This window comes from Elephas maximus, chromosome 25 (genome assembly GCF_024166365.1).
Source record: "Elephas maximus indicus isolate mEleMax1 chromosome 25, mEleMax1 primary haplotype, whole genome shotgun sequence".
Classification (NCBI taxonomy): Eukaryota; Metazoa; Chordata; class Mammalia; order Proboscidea; family Elephantidae; genus Elephas; species Elephas maximus.
In genome coordinates, this window is record NC_064843.1 from 32,995,863 (window position 1) to 33,016,355 (window position 20,493).

At 50.2% G+C, this 20,493-nt stretch overlaps 1 protein-coding gene across 3 annotated transcripts; it reads right to left on the minus strand.

The window, feature by feature from the left end:
• Nucleotides 1–5,209: 5,209 nt before the first annotated feature.
• Nucleotides 5,210–17,054, minus strand: MYL9 (myosin light chain 9). Of its 3 annotated transcripts, none has more exons than XM_049868743.1 (5): nucleotides 16,983–16,998; nucleotides 16,258–16,300; nucleotides 13,396–13,617; nucleotides 7,015–7,176; nucleotides 5,210–5,995 (listed from the first exon to the last, which is right to left on the minus strand). In XM_049868743.1, the coding sequence occupies exons 3-5, from the start codon at nucleotides 13,577–13,579 to the stop codon at nucleotides 5,823–5,825; spliced, it is 519 nt and encodes a 172-aa protein (XP_049724700.1). In that variant the 5' UTR covers nucleotides 13,580–13,617; nucleotides 16,258–16,300; nucleotides 16,983–16,998; the 3' UTR covers nucleotides 5,210–5,822. The 3 variants fall into 3 exon arrangements, with proteins under 3 accessions (XP_049724700.1, XP_049724701.1, XP_049724699.1); XM_049868744.1 differs by lacking the exon at nucleotides 16,983–16,998 and adding an exon at nucleotides 16,955–16,969; XM_049868742.1 differs by lacking the exon at nucleotides 16,258–16,300 and having other exon boundaries at nucleotides 16,983–17,054.
• Between the last annotated feature and the right edge of the window lie 3,439 nt (nucleotides 17,055–20,493).

Genomic DNA, 20,493 nt, shown 5'->3' on the forward strand with positions numbered 1-20,493 from the left:
TGCCCGCCATCTTAAGTGATATAGGAACTAACTCCCTGTCTTTAAGCAATCTTCTTATCAAGTACGTTTCCTGTTTCTGGCTCAGTTGAGAAAAACAGGCTGGGGTTGCAGGATCAGCTAATACTGGCAAGAACCAGATCTGGCCCACCTGACATGCACAGTACCAGCAGTTGTGTCCTTTAGATGACCTATTGATGTCAGAGGCTGAAAAACATAGCCCCATCTACACCCTGGACGTGGGCAAAATGCCATCCTTGTGGCCCCCCTTCCAGACTGAGCAGGCACAGACCAGACTGCCTTGGGAATGCCTTTTCGGACCAAGCCAGTCAGCAAACTGATCTAGCCTTAAAGTGTTTCTGAAGACTCCAGGCCCAATTTCCTTTACCCATATAAACCTCTGAGCCATCGTTCAGGGAGCCACCTTGGAGACACGAGTCCTGGTGAGCGGCTTTACTTGGCCAACTAAATAAAGCTGCTTCTTTGACTTTTACCCACTTTGTGCCTCTGTAGCTGCACCAAGCGAGACCTGCACCAGTCCAGTTACACTGCCTGGTCCTGCTCCATCCTCACAATCATTACGTTTGAGCTCATTGTTAGAGCTACTATGTCAGTCCATCTCATTGAGGGTCTTCCTCTTTGTCACTGATACTCTACTCTACCAAGCGTGATGTCCCTCTCCAGGGACTGGCCCCTCCTGATAACATGTCCAAAGTACATGAGACGAAGTCTCAACATTTTTGCTTCTAATGAGCATTCCAGCTTTACTTTTTCCAAGACAGGTTTGTTTGTTCTTCTGGAAGTCCATGGTATATCCAGTATTCCTCATCAACATCATAATTCAAAGACATCAATTCTTCTGCTGTCTTCCTTATTCATTGTCCAGCTTTCATATACATATAAGGCGATTTGAAACACTATGGCTTGGGACATCTTTGCTTTTTAAAGTGGTGGGGTGGAAAAGGTACACCTCAGAGTCTAATCCACTCCACTCCAGGTTTCTGCTTTGGGCTGCTGTCTGCCCTTTTTCTTCTGACTCATCCATACCCCCATCCGTTGGGGCTTAGCTACCTTAGATGGCCTCAGGGTTTTTTTGTTTTGTTTTCAGATTGTGTTGACAGTTCTGTTAACGTCCCTCAGGCTTCTGTGGTCAGAGGAAAGAGCCACAGTTCAGGCTCTTTGTCTTGTTAGGAACTGAAGGCCCTTTAGCCGTGACCAGTGTTTCCTCTGGAACCTGGCCTGATTTATATCTCACTTCACGCCTTCTCTGAGAAGGCTTTCTTTATTCATCACCCTTATCTCCCACCTCAGAGCATCTCTGAGTCACTGTGCTGACCTGTCACACTAAACTACTCATTACACTGCATTGCACCCATCTGTTTTCTGGGCTGTCTCCCCCATGATGCTGTAAACTCCTTTAAGATTAGAACTGTGATTTTTCCCTTTTGAGAGCTCCAGTGCTGATTCATGAGGACCCCACATACAGCAGACTGTTGTCTGGTCCTATTACCAATCACCAATATGACACAAAGGGTCCTTGTCTTTTCCTGAGTAAGAATACATGCTAAAGACAAACTTGTATCTTCAGCAAGCTTTATTTTGCTTGAGTCAAGCAAAAGGAGTCAGCGGGAGACTAAGCCTCTCCAAAAGTCTGACTCGAAAAGGAAAGCAAGGCTAGGGCTTATATGGGTTCAGTGGAGACAATAGAGTAATGAATATTTAGTGGGCTTCTTTCAAGGGGTGGGTACTTCTCAGAATGGTGGTGCATGTTAATTAGGTTGCACGTACATCTGGAATCCAAGATGGAACCCGCTAATATTCAAGATGGAGTCTTCTCAGCAGCCCTTGGCATCGCTTACTATGGGATATAGCGCAAGTGCACTGATCTTTGGCACTACATCGCCACCTTTGGAGGGGTAAGGAAGGTTAAACAGTGTTCTTAGAAGCACACTAAGAAAAAAAAAAATTTTTTTTTTTTTTTTTAAAGAGGTACTAATTCACAGATTGTTTCAACCTTATGTAGACAGGGTGTGGTTCCTGTTTACCCAGCTTCTAGATGGTAGTCTTTTGCTCCACCAGCACTGTTAACCTTGTCTGTCTCAGTCCTGCTCTATCTTCACAGTTGTTGGTATGCTCAAGTCCATAGCTTCAGCCACTGAGTATTTCGAGTGGCTTACAACTTAGGGGGCTTATATTCCAGCATTGACAATATTCTTTTGTGATTGTAATGGATTGAATTGTGTCCCCCAAAATATGTGTCAACTTGGTTAGGCCATGTGTGGTTGTTCTCTATTTTGTGATTTTCCTATGTGTTATAAATCATAATCTCTGCCTGTGGTTAAAAGATTAGGGTGGGATTGTAACACCCCCCTTACCCAGGTCACCTCCCTGAGCCAATGTAAAGGGAGTTTCCCTGGGGTGTGGCCTGCACCACCTTTTATCTCTCAAGAGATAAAAGGAAAGGGAAGCTAGCAGAGAGTTGGGGATCTCATACCACCAAGAAAACAGTGCCAGGAGCAGAGCGTGTCCTTGGACCCAGGGTTCCTGCACAAAGAAGCTCCTAGTCCAGGGGAAGATTGATGAGAAGGCTGACAGAAAAAGAAAGCCTTCCACTGGAGCTGACACCCTGAATTTGGATTTCTCTTTGTTAAAGCCATCCACTTGTGGTATTTCTGATACAGCAGCACTAGGTGACTACGACAGTGATCCATTGGCTAATGTCTGGAAGAGAATCTCCAGACCTTTCTCCCTAGTCTATTTTAGTCTGGAAGCTCTGCTGAAACCGACCCACCATGATGACCCTGCTGGTATTTGAGATACAGGTGGCATAGCTTCCAGCATCTCAGGAACACACAAGCCACCACAGTAAGACAAATTGGCAGGCAGGGGTGGAGTAGACACTCTAGGTATATAAAGGAAAAAAATGGTAAGTGTAATGCTATCATGTGAGTTGTCTGCGGTCACACAACTTCTTCCAGACAGAACTCTTGCTCCTGAGAGCATAGTTGTTAAAAACCTAGGCACTTTCATCAAAGATCTAAGTACAAAAATTAGAACTAGAAAAATACTAGGAAAAAACAGTTATTTCTACAATTTTATGATGATGTTAAGCACTTAAAATATGTGTACTAAGCATCTAAAATATGCTTACTGTGTGTTTACGTTTCTTCTGAGAACTTCCTCTTCGTATTATTTGTCTTTTTCTTAAAGAATTGTAGAAGCTCTTCATAGGTTACTGTCATTAACTCTTTGTTATTTATGCTATAAATATTTTCTCCCAATCTGGGCTTGTCTTTTACCTTTGCTCATGGTGTCCTTAACCCTACAGAAGTATTTGTGGCTTCTGGATTTTGTGACAGACTTTGAAAGTCCTGGGAGGGTGTCACTGTTATCTAAATGTCTGCAATAAATAAAACACATTAGCTTCTTTTTTTTTTTCCCCTGAAAAGCTGCTTAAGATGTACTTAAATTAGTTTATGAAATGAAAAATTGTGTTCCTCACCTGACTTCTGAGTATGCCATATGCATTCCTGCATCCAGGCCTTTTTCTGTACCTTGGAGCCCTCTGGATGGGCCAGATTCCTCCTGGCCTGTTGGGCTTACCCTTCCATACCCAGAACACTTTATGCATCTCAGCCCCCAGACCAGCTGTAAAACCAGTCTTTTTCTGTACTCTCCCCACCCCAGAGGCCTTCCATCTCCCTGGGGTGGGGGGTGGTAGAGCCTTTCCATCTGTCTGGGGTGAGGGTGGGTGGTAGGCTTGTGACAAGGTCTGCCATGTTGCCATGTGTACACTAAAGGGAATTTTTTCCTAATAATATGTCCCTGGCTTCTTCCAGGAAGGCCTCTGGGGCTGCAGTGGCTCTGCGCAGAGAGCCCCACACTCTGGGAGGTGTGGGAGGATACCCAAGGCCACCTCACTACCAGCGTATTCCCTTGGGGCTGGCTGCAGGGAGTGGGCGGCCAGGGGTTGGGCTTAGGGTGGCTCAGGGCCCTGTGTGGAGCTGGGGACCCCCACTCTGGGACCAGGGTTGGAGGTGTGTTTGGGACTGATTCCGGGGCAGTATTAGGGCCTGGCTTGGAGATTGTTTGGGCTGGCTACCTGGAGCTGAGATCAGGCACTTACGGGGCTCAATTTGGAGCCAAGACGAGGGGCCTTGTCCAGGGCCCAGGTGAGAAGGGTCTGGTGTCAGGGTGGGGGCAATGCCTAAGGATTCCACCAGGTTAAGACCCTCCTGGACTGATGCAGGGTCCCCTTGGTGCTGAGCACTCCCTTGGCGCTGCTAATGGACCTTTGCCATGTGCTGTGGCTCTTTGGCTGATGTGGGTGACATTTAGGGAAGACAGCAGGACCAAGCTGGATCCAGCAACTGCTCCCTGATCTTTGCTGGGGCACCAGGTCCACTGGGTGACTTCAGGTGATCTCTGCCGCTCTCGACTCTGTTCAGCCATTCATCTGATACTCCTGCCGCTCGTATGTGCCAAGCTGTTGTCAGTGTCCCCATCCAGCACTTCAGCCTCACTCACATGTGGTTGGTAAAAGCTGTGGCCCCCTGCTAGACATATGGCTGAATTGCCCCTCCAGCTGCTCAGGCCACTGCCCAGAGCACACCCCGTGGCTGCCTGCACTGACTGAGGTTTGAGGGAGGTAGCCGGTACCCACCTTAGAGAATCTGCCTGTCAAAGCCTCTCACTGCCACCTCCATTCCTGAGCTCCTATGATGTCCACCTCATCACTGTTCCAAAAGCCTCCCTGTTCTACCAGGATCACCTGGCTTTCTGGGAACGCCGAAGTAACCCGGAGATCCAGGTTCCAGTCCTCAGGGCTGTGTGATCTTGACCCCTGCCCGCTCAGAGGGCCAGAACTCTCTACTGGGGTTTCCTGGGGAGATTCCTGTGCCCCTAGCCCCCTACCCTGTCCCTTCCATGAGCTCCAAGAAGACCAGAAGGGCCCTTGCCCTCAGCTCCCCATCCTCTTCCCCCATGGTGGTCTGGTCTCAGCTGAGCATGGAGCCTACTTATTGAGGGACCGGTTGGGCAGAGTGGGGCTCTGGGCCACAAGGTCTCAGGGACCCCCAGACCCTTTCCAGCTAGGGCCCAATGGGTCAGGGAGGAGGATCAGGGCAGCCACTGGGGATGGGAGGGGGTGGGAGGGCATTGGGGGCTAAGAGTTACCCTGTCACACCCCAACCCCAGACACACAGACCCGAAGTAGTGCTCAGCCTTCTATTTGAGATTCGCCTCCCCTGGCCCAAATTCCACGCTGTGTGCATCTTCTTGAGGACATGCCCAAGGTGGGGTGGGGTGTGTTCTGGCCACTAGGCAGGGTGTAGGGGAGGGGTCCTGTCCACTGAGGGGGGACCTTGGTGAGGTTTGTGTTTGTGGCAGTGGCTGGGAAAGGGCTTTCAGGCCCTATATGGGGTTGCATGTGAGGTGGTATCAGACACCTGGACACAGGGCCCTTTCCTCCTAGGTGGCAGCCCAGAGCCGGGCAAGCCTGGGCTCCCTTGAGGAGCCTTCCCCTGGTCCTTCTAGGTCGTGCCCTTCTGGCGCATCCCTGGAAGATAGTCCTTCCTGGGATGGGTCAATGACTCCCATATCTCTGGGGCATGGTGGGAGCACCTGCCTTAAGTTGACCGTGCGCTTGCCTGGCACTTGCCCATCTGTTGGCCTGTTTCCTCTGATGGGAGCTAGGGCCCTAACCCTCAGAGGAAGGATCCCTTGTGAGGGTTCTGTGGGGCCATGGGCAAGGAGATGGTACAGGTGAGTGAGTGTGGGGGGAGGCGACTGGGGGAGGCCTGGGTATAGGGAGGAGTAGGAATGGCCTAGTCATCCTTGTCCTTGGCGCCGTGTTTGAGGATGCGGGTGAACTCCACATAGTTGAAGTTGCCCTTTTTATCGATGGGCGCCTCACGGTACATCTCATCCACTTCCTCATCTGTGAACCGGTCACCCATGGTGGTAAGCAGCTCCCGTAGGTGGTCCTCGTGGATGAAACCTGGGGGCAGGGCCAGGGTCCATGAGGGCAGGGCTTGGGCTGCACAGCACTCAACACCCTCTACCCCTTGGCCTGCGAGCCCTTGTGGTAGGGGAGGGGCTGGGAAAATGCACACACCTGGTCTCTGGTGCAGTGGTTAAGGGTTTGGCAGCTAACCAAATGATTGGCAGTTCGAATCCACCAGGCACTCCTTGGAAATCCTATGGGGCCGTTGTACTAGTCCTATAGGGTCGCTATGAATCAGAATCGGCTTGATGGCAATGGGTTTTTTTTTTTTTTGGTTGGTCTCTGAGGACATGGGTGGAGGGCTCACAGGGTCCCAGACGGAAGGATTCTGCAGGGCACAGTCCGTGAGGTGCTTCTGTGGGGAGCTTGTGGTCATGAGTGCAGGGGGTGCTAGGCATGTCCTGCTTTATTTGAGAGCACGAGCCCACAGTGCCACTGTCTGAATTTGAATGCTGATCCCCAAATTACTTCTCTGTGTCTATTTGATCTATAAAATGGTGGTGAAAATGCGCCAGCCTGGTGGGGGGCTGTGAAATTAGTCAGGAACATGTTCTGAATATGCTTATGGACCCTGAGAAATGTTACTGCTGCTGAAACTGTTGCTGTTGTCGTGACTCTGGCTGTGTCCTGGGGGAAACCAGCTATGGGACACAAAGTCCTTTGGAAGATCTAGAAATGGGGGCTGGTTTCTGTGCTTTGTTGGCAAGACGGGCACAAGACAGTTTGATCTGTTGAAAGGCCTAAGACACAGGAGAGTGTGTTGGGCCAACAGGTGAAATCAAGAGTGGAGAGGTTTGGTGGCAGAAATCAAGATGGGGCTGTTGGGTCTAGCATTTCAGGGAGAGGACAAGGAGGCAGCATGGTTTTTATAGTTCCTGGTGACAGAAATGGGGGTGGGTAGCTTCTGTTTTGATCTTTCAGGACAGAGGAACTGAAGGCCCAGGGTGGCCCAGCCCCACTACATGCACCCCACCCCTGGTGGGGTGTTCAGGCCTCTAGCTGGGGGTACCTACCTGAGGCATCCTCGTCGAAGCAGGCGAAGGCGTTGCGGATCACGTCCTCAGGGTCTGTGCCGTTCAGCTTCTCCCCAAACATGGTGAGAAACATGGTGAAGTTGATGGGCCCGGGAGCCTCACTCATCATGCCCTCCAGGTACTCATCTGTGGGGTTCTTCCCTGTGACAGTGGGGCATACGTATCTGCTGTTACCGGGCCTCCTCCTGTCCCCACTCTGGGCCATGTCTGCTTCTCTGTCCCCTCCCTTGTGACCCAGAGTGAGAGTCCACAGACAGGCGATATAGTAAGTGTTGCAAACTCTAAAGCACTGAGCCTGGATGGCCAGTTTCCTGATTGCTTGTGTACTCTCCCAGCTCCCTCCTCCTGGGCTCTCAAAGCACGAGGTTGATGTCACCAAGTGCCACTCCCTCGATGCCTTGACCAGTTTCCTCTTCTGGTCTGGATGTCACTGATGACCAATGCTTTCTAAAGAGCAGCGATCTGCTGGCTGCTCGCTGTGTGTCTGGTTCTCCCCGGGCATCACTGCATTTCACTCTAACCTCCCCGCGAGCTCAGGATCTCAGTCCCCCTTCACAGATGTGGAACCTGAGGCTCAGAGAGGTGAGGCCACTTGTCCATGGACACACAGGAAAAAAAGTGGAGCCTGGATTTGAACCCAGGCAGCATGATCTCATATTCTAGGCATAGTTTCCAAAGTGGTTAAACCAATGAGCTTTGGTGTTACCCAGGCCTGGGTTTAAATCCTGGCTCTGTGCCTCTGTTTCCCCTGCCTCTTAGGAGAATTGTCAATATAAATAAGATAATGGTTGTAAAACACTCATAGCAGTGATTGGCTCAGCCCTATGGATGCTGGAATCAACTGCTAGGTTCAAATTCAAACTCTACCACTTAGTCCCCCACATCTGTCAGTCTGTCGTGCTGTGGGGGCTTGCATGTTGCTCTGATGCTGGAAGCTGTGCCACTGGTATTCGACTACCAGCAGGGTCACCCATGGCAGACAGGTTTCACCTGAGCTTCTGGACTAAGACAGACTAGGAAGAAGGACCCAGTAGTCTACTTTTGAAAAGAATTAGCCAGTGAAAACCATATGAATAGCAGTGGAACATTGTCTGATATAGTGCTGGAAGATGAGCCTCCCAGGTTGGACGGCACTCAAAAGATGACTGGGGAAGAGCTGCTTCCTCCAAGTAGAGTTGACCTTAATGACGTGGATGGAGTAAAGCTTTCAGGACCTTCATTTGCTGACTCAAAATCAGAAGAAACAGCTGGAAACACCCATTAATAATTGAAATGTGGAATGTGAGAAGTATGAATGAAGGAAAATTGGAAATTGTCAAAAATGTAATGGAACACATAAACATTGATATCCTAGGCCTGCATGAGCTGAAATGGACTGGTATTGGCCATTTTGAATCGGGCAATCATATGGTCTACTATGCCAGGAACGACAACATGAAGAGGAATGGCGTTGAATTCGTCATCAAAAAGAACATTTCAAAATCTATCCTGAAGTACAACGTTGCCAGTGATAGGATAATATCCATCACCTACAAGGAAGACCAGTTAATACCACTATTATACAAATTTATGCACCAACCACTAAGGCCAAAGATGAAATTGAAGATTTTCACCAGCTTCTGCAGTCTGAAATTGATCAAATATGCAGTTGGGATCATTGATAATTACTAGTGATTGGAATGGGAAAGCTGGAAATGAAGAAGGATTGGTAGTTGGAAAATATGGCCTTGGTGACAGAAATGATACCAGAGATTGCATGATAGAATTTTGCAAGAACGGTGACTTCTTCATTGCAAATACCTTTTCTCGCCAACATAAATGACAACTATACACATGGACCTCGATCAAATCGACTACATCTGTGGAAAGAGATGATGGAAAAGCTCAATATCATCAGTCAGAACAAGGCCAGGTGCTGACTGTGGAACAGACCATCAATTGCTCATATGCAAGTTCGAGTTGATATTGAAGAAAATTAGAAAAAGCCCATGAGAGCCAAAATCTGACCTTAAATATATCCCACCTGAGTTCAGAGACCATCTCAAGAATAGATTTGACACGTCGAACACTAATGACAGAAGATCAGATGAGTTGTGGAATGACATCAAGGACATCATGCATGAGGAAGGCAAGAGGTCATTAAAAAGACAGGAAAGAAAGAAAATACCAAAATGGATGTCAGAAGAGACTCTGAAACTTGCTCTTGAATGTCGAGCAGCTAAAGCAAAAGGAAGAAATGATGAAGTAAAAGAACTGAACAGAAGATTTCAAAGAGTGGCTCAAGAAGACAAAGTAAAGTATTATAATGACACGTGCAAAGAGCTGGAGATAGAAAACCAAAAGAGAAGAACACTCTCAGCATTTCTCAAGCTGAAAGAATTGAAGAAAAAATTCAAGCCTCGAGTTGCAATAGTGAAGGATTCTACGGGGAAAATATTAAACGATGCAGAAAGCATCAGAAGAAGATGGAAGGAATACACAGAGTCATTATACCAGAAAGAATTGGTCAATGTTAAGCCATTTCAAGAGGTAGCATATGATCAGGAACCGATGGTAATGAAGGAAGAGGTCCAAGCTGCACTGAAGGCGCTGGCGAAAAACAAAGCTCCAGGAATTGACGGAATACCTGTTGAGATGTTTCAACAAACAGATGCAGCACTGGAGGTGCTCACTGACCTGTGCCAAGAAATTTGGAGGACAGTTACCTGGCCAACCATCTGGAAGAGACCCATGTTTATGCCTATTTCCAAGAAAGGTGATGGAACCGAATGCTGAAATTATTGAACAATATCATTAATATCACATGCAAGTAAAATTTTGCTGAAGGACATTCAAAAGTGGCTATAGCACCATATAGACAGGGAACTGCCAGAAATTCAAGCCAGATTCAGAAGAGGACATGGAACCAGGGATATCATTGCTGATGTCAGATGGATCCTGGGTTACAGCAGAGAATACCAGAAAGATGTTTACCTGTGTTTTATTGACTATGCAAAGGTATTCAACTAGGTGTATTATAACAAATTGTGGATAACATTGTGAAGAATGGGAATTCCAGAATACTTAATTGTGCTCATGAGGAACCTGTACATAGATCAAGAGGCAGTTTGGACAGAATAAGGAGATACTGCGTGGTTTAAAGTCAGGAAAGATGTGTGTCAGGGTTGTATCCTTTCACCACATCTATTCAGTCTGTACGTTGAGCAAATAATCAGAAGTTGGACTATATGAAGAAGAATGGGGCATCAGGATTGGAGGAAGACTCATTAACAACCTGCATTATGCAGATGACACAACCTTGCTTGCTGAAAGTGAAGAGGACTTGAAGCACTTACTAATGAAGATCAAAGACCACAGCCTTCAGTATGGATTGCACCTCGACATAAAGAAAACAAAAATTCTCACAACTGGACCAATAAGCCACATCGTGATAAACGGGGAAAAGATTGAAGTTGTCAAGGATTTCATTTTACTTGAATCCACAATCAACACCCATGGAAGCAGCAGTTAAGAAATCAAAAGACGCGTTGCATTGGGCAAATCGGCTTCAAAAGACCTCTTTAAAGTGTTGAAGACTAAGGTGCGCCTGACCCAAGCCGTGGTATTTTTCAGTCGCATCACGTGCATGTGAAGGCTGGACAGTGAAAAAGTTAGACGGAAGAAGAATGATGCCTTTGAATTGTGTTGCTGGTGAAGAATATTGAATATACCGTGGACTGCCAAAAGGACGAACAAATCTGTCTTGAAAGAAGTACAACCAGGATGCTTAGAAGCAAGGATGGCGAGACTGTGTCTTACATACTTTGGACATGTTGTCAGGAAGGACCAGTCCCTGGAGAACATCATGCTTGGTAAAGTAGAGGGTCAGTGAAAAAGAGGAATACTCTCAACAAGATGGACTGACACAGTGGCTGCAACAACGGGCTCAAGTATAACAACGATTGTGAGTGTGGCGCAGGACCGGGCAGTGTTTTTCTGTGGTACATAGGGTCGCTATGAGTCAGAGCTGACTTGATGGCACCTAACAATAACAACCACTTGGTAGCTATGTGACCCTGGACAAATTGCTTAACCTCTCTGACCCTCAGTCTCTTCTGTAAAATGGCAATGATAGTCACATCTACCCAATAGAATTGTTTTGAGACCTAATATCTGCAGAGATTATTATTATTATGATTTTATTATTTATTGCTCTTTTTTTATTTTAATTTTTTATCCTGAGGAGGATGATCTTAACCAGAAAGCTATGGATGACCTGGGGACCCACAGACATGTGCTCCAAACACGGGTATGCGCTTTTCTGGCTGGATGTCCAGGGCTGTCATCAAGTCACTGGAGTTTGGGACCCAGGTGCTGGAGTACCACCTTGTAAATGAGGAATTATGTCCCCTCCTCCCCTGAGATCACAGGCCACACTGTGTTCCCATGCAGTGGTCAGGGAAGCTGAGGGCCGGGAGGAGCTGTGACTTTTGTAACCCAGAGCAGAGGGCCACTCTGTTCACAGGAACTAGAGTACTTAGGGCCAGTCTGTCCCCTCACTGGGCTTCTGTCCTCCTCATTTGTGAAGCTGGAAGGGGCCTGGATGAGGGGCTTGGAGTTTACTATCACCTCTATAGGGAAGGGAACCTTCTAGAGAGCCTGGCCTGAAGCTGGAAAAGGGGTGACGCCTAGGGTGGAGCCAGTGTCTGCATGTCAGCACTCCCCCTCAGGGCTGTCTAGTTCTGTCCCCAGACACAGTGGGAGTGGGCATGAGAGCCACAGCCACCATCACACAGGAAAGGAAATGGGCACAGAGTGGCACCCCCCCCCCGCCCCAGCCAGTGAGGGGCAGAGCCAGAGACCAACCCAGGGCTGTCTGTCTTCAGTGCCTGTGGCTTGACCGTCGCGTGGCTGCCTCCCTTGCTGCTAGAAACTCCCCTTCCTGCCCAGCCAGTGTCCGGTCCACATAAGGGGTATGCCAGGAACTGGGGCAGAGGGGAGTTGTCTGTGGCCAGTATGTGGAGAGGGATGTGAGGGCAGGGCCACAGGCTGAGGGGTGGCATCTGGAGGCCTGGCCTCTGGGCCTCAGTTTCCCCAACTGAGCAATGGAGACTTGGACTTGATTCCTGAACCCTTCAGCTCCAAGGGAAAGCCTGGTGGCGTAGTGGTTAAGTGCTAAACGGCTGCTAACCAAAAGGTCGGCAGTTCAAATCCACGAGGGGCTCCTTGGAAACTCTATGGGGCAGTTATACTCTGTTCTTTAGGGTCGCTATGAGTCAGAATCAACTCGACGGCAATGGGCTTGGCTTTTTTTTTTTTTGGTCAGCTCTAAGATTCTGATCCTTGGGGAAATCACTGTGGTCAGAGGGACTCTGAAAGCCTGGAATGGGTGCTCTCTGAAGGAGGGGAGGGTGCTCTGGCCCCTCTTCTAAATCTCAGTTTCCCCATCTTGGGAAGCTAGATCAGCTCTGCGGAGTTCAGACTTTCTATAAATGAAATGTTGCCAGATGGCCCAATCCTCAGGCCTGCTACAGGGAGTTCTGCTCTGGAGTCAGCCTGTCTGAGTATAAATCCAGCACTAGACCTCACAGAACTGTTCTGTGCCTCAGTTTCCCTATCTGTTAATGGAAAAAATAATGCACACCTATTCTCTACGGAGAAAAGATTGAAGATGTCAAGGATTTCATTTTACTTGGACCCACAATCAACAGCCATGGAAGCAGAAGTCAAGAAATCAAACGACTCATTGCATTGGGTAAATCTGTTGCAAAGGACCTCTTTAAGGTATTGAAAAGCAAAGATGTCACCTTGAAGACTAAGGTGCGCCTGACCCAAGCCATGGTATTTTTAATTGCATCATATGCGTGTGAAAGCTGGACAATGAATAAGGAAGACCAAAGAATTGATGCCTTTGAATTGTGGCGTTGGCGAAGAATATTGAATATACCATGGACTGCAAAAAGAACGAACAAATCTGTGTTGGAGGAAGTACAACCAGAATGCTCCTTTGAAGCAAGGATGGCAAGATTGTGTCTTACATACTTTGGACAAGTTGTCAGGGGGGATCAGTCCCTGGAGAAGGACACCATGCTTGGTACAGGGTCAGCAAAAAGAGGAAGACCCTCAGTGAGATGGATTGACACAGTGGCTGCAACAATGAGCTCAAGCATAACAATTGTAAGGATGATGCAGGACTGGGCAGTGTTTTGTTCTGTTGTGCATAGGGTCGCTATGAGTCAGAACCAACTCGATGGCACCTAACAACAGCATTCTCTAGGGTAGGTACCATGTGTTCACCTACACAGGAAGTGCTCGTAGGTGAGGAGGACCTCACTGCCGGTACCCCAGCCCCATGTACACCCCCTACCCCTGCCTGCTCACCCATCGAGGCCAGCATGTCGTGCAGGTCCTCCTTGTCAATGAAGCCGTCGCGGTTCTGGTCGATCATGTTGAAGGCCTCCTTAAACTCCTGGATCTGGGACTGGTCAAACATTGCAAAGACATTGGAAGTGGCCCTCTGCGGTCGCTTCTTGGTGGTCTTGGCCTTGGCCCGTTTGCTGGACATCTTGGCTTTGGGAGGGTGGGGCTTCTCTGCAGGAAGGGCTGGGAAGGAGGGGCAAAGGTATGACACCAGACCAAGGAACCTTCCTGCCTTCCCTAGGCCAGCTCCTAGGCCCGGCATTCAAGGTCTTCCACAAGCTTAGGGCTCCTGCTACCCAGCAGTTCACAAAAGTAGACATTCCTGTGCTGTGCCCCTAGACAACTTCCTCTACCTCTCTGAGCCTGCATTTGCTCGTCTGGGAATGGGGACATGAGGAGTGCCCCACAGTGGGCATTAATGGACTTAGTGCCTGAAAAACACCTGGCATAATGCTGGGCACAGGGCTTGAGTGGGCTATTTCCACTGCGACTGTTTGGGTAAAATACTTAGGTTTGGGATCTGTGCATTTACACTGGCCATCTCTCTCTCTCTAGGTGATAAGGTGGGTGGGCGTGTGGCAGGCAGTAAGGGCCCCACTGTGGGCTGCCTTCCAGGCTCCCTGGTCCCTACAGAAAGAGCTGGATCAGCGCCCTCCCAGTGCATTCCTGACATTCTTCCTCCTCCTCTCCCCTCCCCCAGGATCCCTCTGCACTCCCTTCTTTCAAGGTTCTAATGGGCACAGCTCTGGGCATTCTTACCCCCCCCGCCCCCACCTGCCCACAGAGCTTGACCAGCCCCCAGAGAGTGACACACCTGGTCTTGGGTCCTACTCCTTGTTCTCATTCCCCAGTGCTTATAGCAGCGTGAGACCCGGGCCGGGGCTGAGAACCCAGCTCCCTGTCACCCTTGTTCAAACCTGGCCTCCTAGACTCCAACCAATCTCTCCTATCCCAAACAGACCCAGACCTGAACCTGTCACTTTGAAGCACTGGAAAGTTTTCCCTGCCCCCTCAGCCTGATATTCAAGCCCCTGTGTGAACCCCACTTGCCCCCATCCATGACCACAGCACCCATTTCTGTCTCCTTCTCACAGTCTGCATTTCCACCAAGCTGGGCCTCTCTCTGTTCCCCAGACACCCCCAGACTTTTCTCCTTGGTCCCTCCTCCTGGAATGCCCTTCCTCTTCACCCCAGCTCTTGAGATACTCCCTCCGGAGGCTGGCCCTGCCCTTTGCTTTGAGAGCAAACATTTAAAAGGCCTCTCTCTCTGTCAGGACCAACAGTGGGACTAACAGATGCTAGTTTAATGAATGACCAAGGGCAACCTTGGCCAGCCTACTGCTCCTGTACAGGTGGGAAACTGAGGTTTAGCAAGGGGCTCCTTCCCAGAACCTTTGTCACAACCGTGGGGACTATGCCCCTGAGGACATAGGGCCATTTGCTCCCTCGCTGGGGCAGTTGTGGGCCTGACTGAGGCCCCAGGGCTGCTGCCACCTCTTTCCTCTGTCCTGAGCCCCTTGGTGCAGAGCTTCCAGGAAGCCTTCTCTGCCTGTGCTGCTTCTGTTTTTCACTCCCAGTGTGTGGTTTTGAGTACCCCTCAAGCTGTTTCAGGCCTTTATCCCACGACCTTGTTCAAGTGATTTTCGGTCTTTGGCTCCCAGCCCCTCCCAGGGCCACACTGCTTGTAGTCATGAGACACTGGCTGCCTGGGTCCCCCTGGACCAACATAGTGGCCCTTGGCCATTTCTCACATGGTTCAGGGTGAGTGGACAAAAGCCCTTCTCACCCCATGACCTGGGTCGGCGTGGGACGGTACCCGGAGTCCTGCCTTGGGGAAAGGCCAAGGGCAGGAGCCATTGTTCCTAGAAGCCGGTCTTCTTCCTCTCCTGTCGTTTAGTGCTTCGAGGGGCCCAATCCCTCTGAGCCCCCATGTTTTCAGGGAACTTTGACTCACGGCGCCCATAGCAGGCTCCGAGGAGAAGTTCACTGTGCCCAGCAGAGGCCTGTGATGGTCATCATCACTGTTGCTACCACCTTCTTATCTGCAAAAAGCTCTGGGGCAAGCATGGCCAGGAGGAGAGAGGACACCAAGGCCAGAAATGACTGGCTTGGGGGAATGGCTAACAGCCCACCTGCTGCTGTGTGGGTCTAGCTGGTCCCTCTGCTTCCATGGCCACCCCACCCCACCTTCTACTGAGGACCCATGACGTGGCTGAGAGCACTGCGCTTTAGTTTGCACAGGGCTGCCATGTTCATCCCAGCAACCTCTGGAAGCATGGAGGATGAGGGTGTCCCCACTGAACAGACAGAAAAACTGAGGCCCAAGGGGGGCAAATGGCCTGCCCAGTGAGAGGGGCAGAGTCCAGCTGGAAGCCAGGACCCCTGATTCCTGGTAGCTCACCACCAGCCTGGACTTGAGTGAGTAGGTGGCAAACTCGGCCCATGGCACCCTTGCCACTTGAACAGAGAAGGAAATGTCTGTCCTAAGATGCCTGTGGGGAGCCTCTGGGAGCCAAGGGGCTGAAAACTGTGACCAGAAGCAGCTTCTAGGCTTGGCCGGGGGACAGGGGTCAGGGAGGAGCTGGCCCTTAGCACTGGAGCCATCTCCTCTCCCTCCCTGACAGATCTAAGTCCCAGGGGTCCCAGATACCAGGGTCCAGACACAGCTGGTGACTGGCCTGGTGGCTGTGACTTGATGCCACCTCCCCCCTACTGGTGCCTGAACACCCACCATAACAGCAAAGACCTGGGCTGAGAGCACCCCCCTTACCTCGCAGTCCCCATGCTAGGCAGTGCCAGATGCCCGCTGGCTCATGAACTCACCTCTATCGGACTCTTTCCTGAAGCACTCAGAGCAGCTGGACGGCTAGGAAGGAGCAGAGGGACTGGTTTCCCCAGCCCTGAGCCCTTGTTTGGTCCCCTAGGCAGTGAGCCCTGCAGGGCCATTGGCCAGCTTTCCCCCCACCAACAGGCACAGATGGCCCGGAAAGGGGAATCGCCACACCTATGACCCACAGCGCTTGGTGTGTGTGGGGTTCCCTGGTCTCCATCCCTGTCTTGTGTCTCAGGTTGTGGGGAGATGGGAGATGAGGAAGGGGCCATGGATGCCCTGGAGGGGGTCTCACGGATCCCAACAGAGCTGTTTCCTCATGTGACAGACGCGGATCCACTGGGTCAGGGAGTCCAAGTGCCGGAGATGACAAACCACCCGACGCCCCGGAAGTCTGGGCTTGGGGTCTCCAGCTCCACACCAAACCAGCAGAGCCTGCACCAGCTCCTCCGCTGGCTAAAGAGCCACTGGTTCCCCCAGGGCCCAGAGCACTTCCAGCCCCCGGCCAGAACCCCTGTTGGGCCAAGCAACCTCGCAGCCCCAGCCCCGCAACTGCTATCCATGCCCCGAGGACCCTCCACCGTCCCCGTCCGTGGGGTCTGCCCCAGGTTCCAGCCCCCTTCGTGGCCAGATCGGGACCGAGCCACCTCGATCTCCGCCCCAGCGTTTAGCCCCCCGATTGTGGACAACCTGGCCCCGGCCGCTGGTGGGCTCCCACCTGGTGCGGAGAAGGCGCTCTGTGCGTGGCGCTGCGGGTCCGTCGGGTCTGGGCGCTGCTCGGCGTGGGCGGGGCCGGGGTGGGGCCAGGCGGCCGGGCCTTACAAGGCAGAAGAATGTGCGCGCCGAGGGTGGGGCGGGGCCGGGACCACAGCGCTCCACTGGGCCTTATTTGGCCTCGACCCACGAGCTGGGAGGCGGGGGTGCGCCTGGGTGAACCCCCTCATGGCCGCTCCCCAGGGAGCGAAGGGGGACTCCCCCCATCCACTGTAGGGACGGGGAGCTGATGGTGAAGAGGAGCCAGAGTGGTGGGAATCCTGACAGGGTGGGGTGGGAGCTCTATCTGGGCAGTTTTCCTGAGGCCAACGGAGCATCCAAGGGCCTCCAGTTCTCGGACCCCGCCCCTCCAGCCCCTCTACCGGTCCCACTGTCCAGCGTCTGTCCCCCACCCCCGTGGGAGGGCTTCCTTCCACCCGGGCTGCACTAAAGCCAAGTATAGCTTTTATTCCGGTCTGAGAGAGGAGGCATGTCAGGGAGGACCAGCCTTCCACATGCAGAGTGCAACTAGGGAGGCCCCTGGGGCGTGGAAGCACATAAGGGTTGGGTAGGACCATGCCTGGGCAGCCTGCTTTGGCTCATCCGCCCTTCTCTGTAGCGGCCGTCAGTTTTCTCCCCTGTAAAATGGGTAGGTGGTGGTGAAGTGTCAATAAGTGGCAGAAAAAGACACACAGCCATAGAGGAATCAGTGAAGAGGGGCAGGAGACTGGAGAAGCCACAGGCCGCATCACGTGGCAGCACCCCTACCCTTCTCTTAATTAGCCTGAGACAGAGCTGGGAGGACAGACATGCCCCATGGGCACCTGGCTCTGCCCCCCTGTTTTGACCCCTAACGGAACACCTTACACATCAGTCCCAGCCCAGCTTTCTCTCCCAGCCTCCTGAGTTGCAGCATGGATGTTCTGAAGGGAACTTGCCAACACCCAATTATTTATTCTGTACATATTAACTGAGCACCTACCTGCGAGGCACTGTACTGGGTGCTGGGGAACTAAAGTCCTCATCCCCATGAAGCTTTCTTTTGCGGAGGAAAATACAATTAACAAGTAGCTCACGACATGGCTGGCTGGTGGTAATCTGTACTTTGAAGGAGAATAAAGCAGGGGAAGTGTAAAGAGGGTGTGTCTTATAGAGGGGGGTCAGAGAAAGCCCCCTAGGAAGTGACACTTGATCCATCCTGAAAGGGGTGAGGGAGCAAAGGAAGGCCAAGAGAGCATTGGAGGCTGAAGTCCTGCGGTGAAAGCCTTTGGGCTGTGTACAAGGACCTGAGGGAGTGAGGGGAGGGGGGTGGGAGGTAAGGTCTGCAGCAGCAGGGACCTCTGGGGTTCCTTGCGTAGGCCATGGGTAGGACATTGGTGAGTTCTGAGCATAGGGTGTCATCGTCTGGCTTATGTTTTAATGGAACCCCTCTAGCTGCTGTGTTGAAAGTAGACCAAAGGGGCCAGGGCAAAAGCAGGGAGACCAGCCAGGAGCTATTTGGCCACAGATGGTGTTGGCTCCGAATTGGGTGGTAGCAGTGGAGGTGGTAAGAAGGGGGTTGACTCTGATAATATTGTGAAGGTGTGGCCAGTAGGCTTTGCTGATGGATTGGACTGGGGTATGAAGGAAAGAGTCAAAGATAAGTCCAAGGTTTTTTTTTTTTTATTGTTATTTTGGCTGAGCAACCGGAAAGATAGAACTGCTCTAAGATGGGGAGACTGGGAGCAGCAGGTTTTGGAGGAGATCAGAAATACCATTTGGACATATATTTTTTTTTTTTTTAAATAACTTTTATTAAGCTTCAAGTGAACGTTTACAAATCCAATTGGTCTGTCACATATAAGTTTACATACATCTCACTCCCTACTCCCACTTGCTCTCCCCCTCTTGAGTCAGCCCGTTCAGTCTCTCCTTTCTTGACAATTTTGCTGGCTTCCCTCTCTCTCTATCCTCCCATCCCCCCTCCAGACAAGAGTTGCCAACACAATCTCAAGTGTCCACCTGATATAATTAGCTCACTCTTCATCAGCGTCTCTCTCCCACCCGCTGACCAGTCCCTTTCATTTCTGATGAGTTGTCTTCGGGGATGGTTCCTGTCCTGTGTCAACTGAAGGTCTGGGGAGCATGGCCGCCGGGATTCCTCCAGTCTCAGTCAGACCATTAAGTTTGGTCTTTTTATGAGAATTTGGGGCCTGTATCCCACTGATCTCCTGCTCCCTCAGGGGTCCTCTGCTGTGCTCCCTGTCAGGGCAGTCATCGATTGTGGCCGGGCACCAACTAGTTCTTCTGGTCTCAGGATGATGTAGGTCTCTGGTTCATGTGGCCCTTTCTGTCTCTTGGGCTCTTAGTTGTCATGTGGCCTTGGTGTTCTTCATTTTCCTTTGCTCCAGGTGGGTTGAGACCAATTGCTGCATCTTAGATGGCCGCTTGTTAGCATTTAAGACCCCAGACGCCACATTTCAAAGTGGGATGCAGAATGTTTTCATAATAGAATTATTTTGCCAATTGACTTAGAAGTGGACATATTTTTAAATTTTTATTTTGAAATAATTTTAAAGTTACACACAAATTGTATAAAGAACTGTATGCCTTCATCCAACCAAACCTGTTGCCTTCAAGTCGATTCTGACTCCATAGCGACTCTATAGGACAGAATAGAACTGCCCCTTAGGGTTTCCAGGGCTGTGATCTTTAGGGAAGCAGGCTGCCACCTACAGAGCAGCTGGTGGGTTTGAACCACTGACCTTTCAGTTAGCAACCAAGCACTTTAATCACTGAGCCTCCAGGGCTCCTGTACCCATATTCTCCAATTGTAAACATTTGGCATGTTTTGTTTTATTATATTCTCTCTTCTCTCTCTCTTTGAACTGTTTAAGAGTAACTTGCATAAATTATGCCCTTTTACACTTAAATACTTCAGCATGTATCTCCTAAAAAGGTGATTTCTGTTACATATCCATAGTACAGTTATCAGAATTAGGAAATTTAACACTGATTCAATATTCTTATCTAATTTATAGCCGGTATTTAAGTTTTGCCAATTATCCTAATTATTTATAGAATTTTTTTTCTGGTATAAGATGCAATCCAGAATCCTGTTTTGCCATGTTTCTTCAGTCTGGTTTTTTGTTTTTTTACATTTCAGAGATAATTTACATACCATAATATTCACCTTTTGAAGTGTGCAGTTCTCGGTTTCAGTATATTCACAAGCGCGTGCACTCGTCACTGCTGTGCGATGCCAGGACTTTTCAGCACTCTGCACTCTGCCCCACGCCTGCCCCTGCTAACTGCTGACCTGCCTTCTGTCTCTATGGGTCTGCCTATTCTGGATATTTCATACGAATGAAATCATATCGCTTTTGGCCTTTTGTGTCAGGCTTCTTTTATTTAGCATTAAGTTTTTAAGGTTCATCAGTTACGGTATATACCATTCCTTTTTATGACTGTACTTAATTTCCTTTGTAAAAATGACT